Source organism: Epinephelus moara, chromosome 10 (assembly GCF_006386435.1).
Source record: "Epinephelus moara isolate mb chromosome 10, YSFRI_EMoa_1.0, whole genome shotgun sequence".
In the NCBI taxonomy this organism is placed as follows: domain Eukaryota; kingdom Metazoa; phylum Chordata; class Actinopteri; order Perciformes; family Serranidae; genus Epinephelus; species Epinephelus moara.
In genome coordinates, this window is record NC_065515.1 from 23396134 (window position 1) to 23406095 (window position 9962).

The 9962-nt window shown below is 39.6% G+C and overlaps 1 protein-coding gene across 1 annotated transcript in view; it reads right to left on the reverse strand.

Moving 5' to 3' along the window:
* Window positions 1-1399: 1399 nt before the first annotated feature.
* Window positions 1400-9962, reverse strand: part of slc1a6 (solute carrier family 1 member 6) — a 17903-nt gene continuing 9340 nt past the window's right edge. Inside the window, exons 6-12 of the mRNA XM_050054624.1 lie at window positions 8147-8189; window positions 7798-7926; window positions 7435-7619; window positions 5762-5995; window positions 5393-5587; window positions 3504-3638; window positions 1400-3217 (exon numbers count right to left, since the gene is read on the reverse strand). Of these exons, the coding sequence (XP_049910581.1) occupies window positions 3019-3217; window positions 3504-3638; window positions 5393-5587; window positions 5762-5995; window positions 7435-7619; window positions 7798-7926; window positions 8147-8189 (1120 nt within the window). The 3' untranslated portion in view covers window positions 1400-3018. The remainder of the gene's footprint in view (window positions 3218-3503; window positions 3639-5392; window positions 5588-5761; window positions 5996-7434; window positions 7620-7797; window positions 7927-8146; window positions 8190-9962) is intronic.

A 9962-nucleotide genomic window follows, 5' to 3' on the forward strand; every position in this document is an offset into this window, starting at 1 on the left:
ACTTGGACTTGACTTGACATAACCTGTGACTTGACTTGACTTGACTTGACTTGACTTGACTTGCCCAAGAAAAAATGACTTGGGACTTACTTGAGACTTGAAGGTTAAGACTTGAGACTTACTTGAGACTTGCACATGTGTGACTTGGTCCCATCTCTGCTGAACAGTGTACATATCATAAACGGTAGTTTGCCACAGAGTTTATTTTCTGAAGTAATCAAAATTCTAATGGAAAAATCCCATTGTTTTTTTTTTGAAGAGGGAACGAAAAAGTCATCCCTGGAGCACTCTCTTAAAAATCTTTGATCCATGGAGGTTTTATATTGGTAAAACTTTCCTCAAGTCTAGAAAAGCAATTTAAAAATGTGTGATGTCATTATGATGTTAAGACTATGGGCCGAGCAGGAAGTTCAGCATGAGGCCAGTGGGAAAGAAGAAATAAACCCAGAAGCTAGTAACTTTTTTGACATATGCGCAAAGTGAGCAGTTCTCATTAGACTTAATGAATGAAGAAGAGAGGACCCTGCTTTTGGTTTGTTCCCAAATACATTTAAAACTAATGACAATATTTAGTTCTTAGCAAATGGCAATTGTTAGCATGCTAACTAAGATGATGAGTATGTTTAACATTATACATTATATTGTGTGTGTGTGTATATGTAGTAGAATGTAGTCGTATAGTTTAGCATGGGGAGGTTAGCATTTAGCTCAAAGCACCATCGTGTAACTTCACAGAGCGGCTAGCTTGGCTAGAGCAGCTATAAACTTGTTTAGTAACTTTTGTGAGTGTATTTTTAGGTAGGCTAAGTGAAAGAAGTTTTAAACTTAGTTCTTAGCTCATCATCTTAGTTAGCATACTAATAAACATATGTATATATAGATAGTCACTATGAGCAGTTTAGCATGGGGGAGATTAGCATTTAGCTCAAAGCATCGCTGTGTAGCCCCACAGAGTGGCTAGCTTGGCTAAACTTGTTTAGCAACTTTTGTAAGTATATTTTTAGATAAGTGAAATAAGTTTTAGACATTGTTTTTTTTTTAAGTTTTAGACATTGTTTTTTTATCTCTGCAAATAAGGAAAACAAAAGAAGCTAATTTTGTGGGCATTCATCAGTGACACCTGGATCTGTTTAGAAATAACAAGGAGGCAACATGAGGCACTACAATGACGACAAGTTTTGACATTTAAACAAAAGCACACAAACTTTTTTTCTGTTTAACTACTTACACTTAAATTATATTGTTTTTACATAAAACCCGTCCAATTATTATTACAGAGTTTTCTTTCTCATGTTAAATTTGACCCATGTGAACAGCAGCTTCTGGACAGGAGAATATCCTCCACCAGGGGTAGCCACAAACACAATAATGAGAATCACAGTTCAATTCCTGAGCCATTTATTCGTCACATTTTTTCATAAGCTGTCCATCAAAAATGTTGAACTTTTTACTGAAATAACACCGAGCTTCAAAACTAAAGTCAAACCTGACATGACATGAGCATAAAAGTGTGTCAGAAGAACTTTAAATGGTATAACTTTTTAACTTTCATAATTAAACACCACATTGTCCTCTAAACTATCAACACCAAGAAGCATAAAGCAACCGTACATTCAATTCCTTGAGGCATTCACAAACTTTCTTCCCAGTACCTTTTTACAAAATAAAAATAAATCAATCATTAGCTTGCAATATATTATTCCAGTCAAAATATTACAAAAGAAATGTTGATAGTGTGAATTTTAAAGCAGAAATCCCAGACAGGCAGGTTTAATGGTGCAGTGATGTTATGCACATTTTTGTGACCAACAACAAAAAGTCCTCTAACAGTCTTGAAACTTGAAACTACAGTTATTTATACTTTATAAATCAATAATAATTATAACAATAATAGATCCAATACAAGATAAACTGAACCTTGAAATGGAAAAACAAGAAACTGATCATTCTCTGATTTTTCTTTCTAACAGGATAACTGAATAATTACTCAGCATAAAGGAACAGAGAGTATAAAACTGCAGGTGTTTCTGTTTGTAGCAGTACAGTCATTTCAAAGCAATAGCACCAAATAAGATAAATACACACGAATATAATATTTATAAGAAAGCACTGAGTGAAAAACGTTTAAGCAAGTCACTTAAAATATATCAACTTAAAAAAAAAAAAGAGTAGCAAAACTTCTCTTTCACCTCATTCTCCAGTGTTTAACAGTCAAGTACATTAAAAAAGTACAATTAAATTGTGCAAGCAAACTTAAATAACATAAAAAATATTAATAACAAGACTAAGGCGAAGTCTGAGACTGATGTATTTACATCCTGCTGATATGCTCCATTGATTATTTGTGTGTGTAGCGCAGTAGAAGCTCCATATCTACGTCCCTTTAGAGGTAGTCGTAATGAGACGGACAAAAATGAGTGTTTACAAAAGAAATAACGTATAAAGTGTTAAATCATGCAACAGAAATAGCCAAATTATGCAGATTACATATTCACAACAGAGGAAAATCAGCTGGTTTACATTTTAATGATGAACGATGGTGTTTCTCTACAGTAATACTGAGTATTCTAACACTGATGCTGGTAAGGAGTTTATGCTGCTCTGATTTTATGGATCGTAAATCATAGAAATCTTTGAAAATGTGATGAAGCTGAAGATGTTTTAAAAATGACTCTCAACTGTCTTTGACATGTTGAGCTTCAGCAGCAAAATGCCCCCAAATAACTGGCACTCCAGGCAAAATATCAGTTTGTAGGCATTGGCTGTGTAACTGTTCTGAAAAAGTGTGTGTACTTATTTCCTGTCATCAAGCAACCCCAGGCAAGGCTCTGTGTTTTCAAAGAACTTTTAGTATTTAAGGAAAGGTGTTAGTGTGCGTCTGAAATTGCAAAATTGATCTTCGAACCTCGAACACTGGCTGAGTTGACCATGAACTACTGTTTTCTAAGACTTTCCCTGCAACCTTGCTAGCTAAAATGCTTTGAGTACATGGAGCCCTCAAGGTGGTATCTGTTGTCTTCACATTGTGGTCTCACTGTTGCGGTGGTTGTGTGTGTCGTTTTCCTGACAGATGAGCTGGTAGGGCTTCTCATTCTCCTCGATTACAGAGTTGCGCACCTCAGCATCCTGACTCTGCAGCTCTCCACGGGAAAGGTATTCCACGATGCCAGCCCCGAGTGAGTCACCCAGCACGTTGGTGGTGGTACGCAAGCGGTCCCTGTGGAGACGAGAGAGAGATTCAGGGAAAAAACGGTACTGTAGAGACGCACAGACAGGGAACACATTATCATATATCTGTTTTTAAAGCACCCATAGCTCAACATGTATCAATGTGCCTCTAAACACAGGCTGTCTAATCTGTGACTCTGCATTATGCATCAGTAACCTTTGTAGTGGTGGGACCTCTGCGCTCTCTGAAGCTTTACAATGACATTTAGGCCGGCAGACCCACAGAACAGCACAGAGACCAATCCCCATCAAGCTGACATTTAGTGGGAACTCACAAGAACCAATCCACGGCGATGATCAGTGTAATGTCCTCTGTGGGCAGTCCCACCGATGTCAATACGATCACCATGGTAACCAGGCCAGCCTGAGGGATGCCTGCTGCTCCGATGCTGGCAGCAGTTGCTGTGATACTGAGTGGGCGGTGGGAGGGATGGAGAGGAGAGTGAAGACATTTAATAAAAGGGAAACAAACAAACAGCACATGTGCACTCCTGGTGGGAGTTGTAGAGTGACAAAAGCACGAGGAATTATACAAATTATGTAAATTATTTACGAGCTGGTCACACAGCTATATTTTCTATTAACTGTTTAAAGTTGTTAAAGAGGGCTATATCATAAAAAATTGGTATGATACTAAATTACCATACCATTTAAGTATAACAGTATAATACTATAATTACTAAATTACTATAATTACTTAACACTAACATTATAATACTATAATTTAGTGTAATACTAAGCAATAGAAGTAAACTCATACATAAGGACAGTTTCTCTGTTAATTAAAAGGCTGACCGGGTGAATCATGGTGTAAATAAACTATGATCACATGTTGATCCTCGACTAGAGTGAGGTGGTAATAAACATGAAGCAGTGAATTCATGTGGAAGAATATTTCTGTAAACGAACTGTGCAGTCAGAGCAAAGTGAGAAAGGTGGTATGAATAAATTAGGAGACTGCATGAACTGAGGCGTTACACAGTATATATATAGTTTATATATCAGTTAATTGTTTTGGGTTTTGCAGAGAAAACCACCACAAGACCTAAAATAGTATTCCCATCAATTTAGCATTGCATGTCCATAAGGGACCTGACACACCAAGCCGACAGTCGGCCACTGGTCAATATCGGGCCGTTGGTGAGTGTCTGTTGCCCTATTTTTTTGTTTTTTTGAGTGTGTGTGTCCCGCATCGTTTGCACCAGTCGGCCCTTGGCGTTTTTTTCAACCGATTCAGCATGTTGAATTGACATTGGCAGGGACATAGGGTGTCGGTGAGTAAAATCACTCAGCACACAAGAAGAGAAAGTGAGGAACGTAAACAAAAAACTAAAGTCAAGAAGATATGAGACAGAAACAAACTCATTATGTTGCATTATTTTTTGCAATCGAGCTCTCTAGCAGGAACAGTTTGTAATGTTTGTGGGGGTTTTTTGCTAGCTCACGGTAAATATCATTTGTTCCTTCAACATTGGGTTGTGCTGTAAATGTGCTGACTGGCTAACTAGCATCTTGAATCTGTCCTGTCTGTCTTCCGGTTCCTCTTTTTAAATGTCAAATACAGACTATCACCGCCTGCTGCAATGGATAGTTATTTCCTCTCACACAGGCTCAAAACATACATGCTAGTTGGCTGTTGGCTGTATTCTTTGCAGTGTGTTTAAGCGCAACATTTTGGCTGAAACACAGGCAACGTGAGGCGATGCAACAGTTGACCTTCGATGCCAGTTTGGTGTGCCTGGGCCGTAACTTGTGCAACAGGTCCAAAGATATTGTCTTCTTTTCCCCCATGCATTTCTCTTCCTTGTCCAAACATGGTGCCTACATTACCCATAATGCAACTCAGCTGCTGACAGACTGACCCGAGATTCAGGTGGGTTCTTCTACTATTAGTGCTGGCCAAATATCAACAAATTTGCTGATGATACAGTAACAGGTTCAATATGTACCGAGGCTACATTGAAACATACTGCCTCCAGAACATAGCCCTACACTCCATCTGATTCACAGCTGCACACGTGAGTTTGTCACCATGCCATACTAGTTTATGCATTTTACTTATTTCAAATAAAAAAGTGTTGAAATGAAAAGGTTGACATTTTGCGCTCTCCAACATTAACAGTATTTGTGTCTATGGTGAAAACCTAAACTGACATAAGGTTACCTGATGGTGAGAATCTGACCAAAGTTTAGGTCCATGTCATTGACTTGAGCAATAAAGATGGCTGCCACAGCCTCGTAGAGGGCGGTACCATCCATGTTGATGGTGGCACCTACAGGGAGGACGAAACGTGTCACTCGTTTATCCACACGGTTGTTCTCCTCCAGGCAGCGGAAGGTGATGGGCAGGGTGGCAGAGCTGCAGTATGAAGGAAGAGAGAGATGTAGTCATTCAGACACACAAAGCAATATAATACACAGTATTCCCCATTGATTTAAATGCCATAATATAGCATATAGTGACTGTGTTACTGTAATTTAGGCCCTGTTATACTATAGGTAATAAGACAGTGGGACAGAGGATGACATTCACCTCGATGAGGTTCCCAGCGCAGTGATGAGCGCCTGCAGCAGGCCACCGATGAAGGTGAAGGGATTCCTCCTGGTTACCATGAAGTAAAGCAGCGGCAGGACAAAGAGGCCGTGGATGAGGAGACCCACAATGACCGACACCATGTACATCCCCAGCTGGCCTCCCACCTCTGCCAGGTTCTTCATTTCTACAATCTTCCCTGCAACCAGGAACAGGATGCCGACTGGAGCATACCTGAGAGATGAGATGATTGTGTATGAGGAAGAGAGAGAGACAGAGGATCCAAAAATGGAGAGGCCATAGGGGTCCACATTTAACAACAGTAAAACTATATCAAAACATCCATTTACAAACTCTCACACAACTCGTGCAGTATAATCCAAGTTTCACTTATGTAGTCGTATGATCAGTACTTCCCAGACAGAAAGCCCCTTTCAAACGGAGAACTGAAAGAGAAAGTGAAATTTAATTTATGGTCTTTTCCCAGCTCGACTCCTTTGACAAAAACAGTCATTTTACCTTGCTGAATACATAAGATGCTGGTCTACCACTGTCTCAGTCAGTAGTTTGTTTATGTTATTGTGTGACTTTGGTGTTTTAAAAGGTTAGTTCAGACTCCCCAAAGTCACACAATAACACAAACTACTTATTGACGCAGTCGTCAGAAAAGGACTTATGTTTTAGAAGTACTGAGACTTGGATTATACGGCATGAGTTGTGTTGACTTTTTAATATGGTTTTGCTGTTGTTAATTGCGAACCTCTACGAATTTTCTCTGTTTTTTTGGATTCTTCGTTCACTGTAGAGGCATGAGGGAGAAAACGTTTTCTCCAAAAAGTCAGTGTAACACCGAGGAGTAATTGATATACAAATGATAATGTGTGTGTTGGTGGGGGGGAATGCTTCATTTAAGCCCTGAAACAACTAATTTCCCTATTATCTTTTTTTTATTTTCCCCTAATTAATTTTAAATTGAAAGACGATAGATTTTATTTTCACTGTGTCTGACAGTATCATCTCTAGTAGTGGTTCCCAACAGGTGGGTCACGGTCCAAAAGTGGGTCGTGGGTCCATTCTGAATGGACGGCAAGTGACTCAAGAACATGTCAGATTTGTAAAAAACTACTTCACATTTTGAAGTACAGTGAATTTCTGGCACATAGCTTTTATTTTGAAGTGCTGTTTTCCTGCTGTAGAGTGAGTGACTGACAGCTACTTAGCAGAGACAGCAAACTAGCTCGACGACATGGCCAAACGCAAGTATGACTTTGAATATATTAAAATGTGTGGACCCTGAACTAATGACTAAGGAGGAATCTGGAACCTGTGGCTGCACCAGTTGGGAACCACTGATCTATAGTACATTCTATATCAGCTTGTTAAAGCTTGTTTGTTGATTCTGTATATCTAACTATATATTTGAAATATTCAACCCACATATTTTTATGGCTTTCCATCAAAATGGAACATTATATTTATCAACTTTGGTATCTTTGGAAACTTTGGGATCACTGGTTCTGTGGGTTTGAAAATGTTGACTGAGAAGACAGTGAGTCAGCTGGGTTTTAAGAGGATAATCAGGTCATGTCAGGTCAAATTTTGTTATTATAGCACAGAGTCAATGTGTCTTAAAAACAAGGTATTGAAACTGCCAATGAAATGTCTTTACTGACCAGATGATGATGGACACCAGCCTCATGATGGCTTCATTGAGGCAGTCAAAGAAGTCCCTGAGGGCCTGACCCTGCTGCTTCATGTTGCCAATGACCAGACCGAAGCACATGGAGAAAACCACCAAACCCAGAGCGTTCACTCCGTTGGAGGAGCCGGACACAGGGACAGTCTCCTCCACTGTCTCCTGTTGTATATTAAGTATGTGTAAAGAAACATTATATGAATTTCTGATTAGGTAAAAGGAGAAGACAAACTATCAATGGATTAACGGAGCACCAGTGAGTGGATAAGGATAGGTTTGCAACTGTTTTTTTCTTCCCACTTAGATCTGTGTTGTTTTCCCCAGAGGAGATGTCACCCACCTGTATGGTGTGCAGCACCCTGCTGAGGTTCACGCTCAGGTTAGACTCTGTCACGTTAAGAGAGTCTGTGAGATTAAGGGCCACTGTCACATTCCTTATGTGCACAGTCTTCTTGTACACAGTTTTATACTGCAAAAGAGAGCATGAAATGAAACAAGCAAAAAACACTCAGCATAATTAAGTTTGGGTGTTTACGTTTCTGACAATGTTTGTTTTTGATGTAGTAAGGAGGATGATGGGAGTTGTGTTATATTAAATGTTTGTGTTTCCAGTTTTTAAACATGATAATAAAATGACTAAATGAAGTAGTATTAATATCATATCGAGTGATGGGAAAAGAAATCCTCACCTGCTTGAAACAAGCCTCTACCAGATTGGGAGGAAACATGTTCCTGTGATAAAAAGAACAGAGAAATTATTAGATTTGTGCTCATGTTTGTATAAAGAAAAACCACGATGAGTCACAGCAGGTTGTAAGTTTTGCAACACTACAAGATGTTCCTCAGTAACCCATAACTCATTCTCGGAACCCCTCAGCTGTATTCGGCGTCTGACTTCCGGCAGAAGGCGATACAGCCTCTGGGGACAGACCCCCGATTTTTTGGCATTCCGGTTTGATTTGGGCGTGGGAGGTGAATTTCCGTTTCCGACTTCCTCTTATATAAGTAAATATGCTGAACCATTGCGATGGATTCAGAGTTTGCAGTGATGCCAATTATGTTCCGTCTCGTTAGTTCACTGCACAGAGCTTTTAACCTGGCAACAACTGCAGCCGGCTCAAACGTGATTGATCAATATCACGCGGACTACAAACAGCCTACAACCGGAAACCAGGGCTCTTCCGCTCTTCTTCTGGAGGCAAGATCTCCGGGGTTTGCCTACAGACTCTACATTCACTGAATGTAGAGTCTGGATATAGAGACTACGCATAACTGTATTAAAGAAGTAAATGTATGTCACAAACTGGTTTGTAAACTTCTATTTTGAAGCTTCAAGTTTGACATTTTGGTTGTGCCATCTTGGTTTTTGGAGCCAGAGGCAAGTGGATAGAATCCTGATCGACAGGTTGCATGGTAATGACTTGTCAATCACAATGTAGCCATGCCCAAAAGCAGCGATAGGAGGGAGGATCCCCCTGATTTGATCCCCCTGGAAAGCACCTAAACACATCTGACCTGTGCAGGGCTGCTGCAACTGCATCTGCCTCTTGCAAAGATGAGCAAGGACAGCAAGTACTGAAAGGTGTGGTGGCAATTTCTATTAGACAAACACTCAGAGCTGAGTGCAAAGAGTGAGCCCTGAACACAGGAGATGTCAGATAGTTACAATCACTGACAGCTGCTGAGGTCAGGGATCTTTAACTAGCATCGCCAGAGGGGTGACAGAGCAGTTTGGGCTGTCTTATTTAGTCATGTCCTTGGACATCAAGTAAAGCACTCGCAGCTTGTTACACACTGACAAAGAGTAAATTTCATGTAAGGCATTTGTGCTTGTGATAACCTGGCAAGACACAAAATGTAAGATTGCTTCAAATTCTCTCTGCTTTGTGGCACACAGTACAGAGGCCTAAATATTTCCATTACCGTATTGTTGATTACCTTTCGATTAAATTAATAATTTCTATTACAAAAGGTAAAAATATTATCATTTTGTGTTTATTAACTGGCCTTTGGCATACTGTCATTTTGCAAAAGTACCCACCGAGCAAGGCAAGTTGAGTATTCCTTTGCTAAAGCATATCATGCTTTATTGTTTATTTAACCCTGAATGGGACCATAATATACAAAATGAACATCATGCTGTATTGTAGAGGACATTGCAAAATTAATACCATAAGTTTGTTATCCTGGCTTCATATGGGTAGAGGAAATCCCCGCTAGTCACTAGGCTAATTTATACAATGTAAAGTGCCTTATACACACTAGGGTGACCATATTTTGATTTCCAGAAAAGAGGACACTCGGCCCGCCACGACATAGCCTACTTAAATGATACTCGCAGTTTACTCAAAGATGCCTTATAATTTTAATATATTTAAAGTTTATATGTATGGATAGAAAATTCAGTTATATTACAAAATAATATCTCTCAAAGACAGAAATTCAGATAGGCCCCTATAGATAGGGGACACATACACACACTAGAGTGTGGTGATCCGAGCCCGA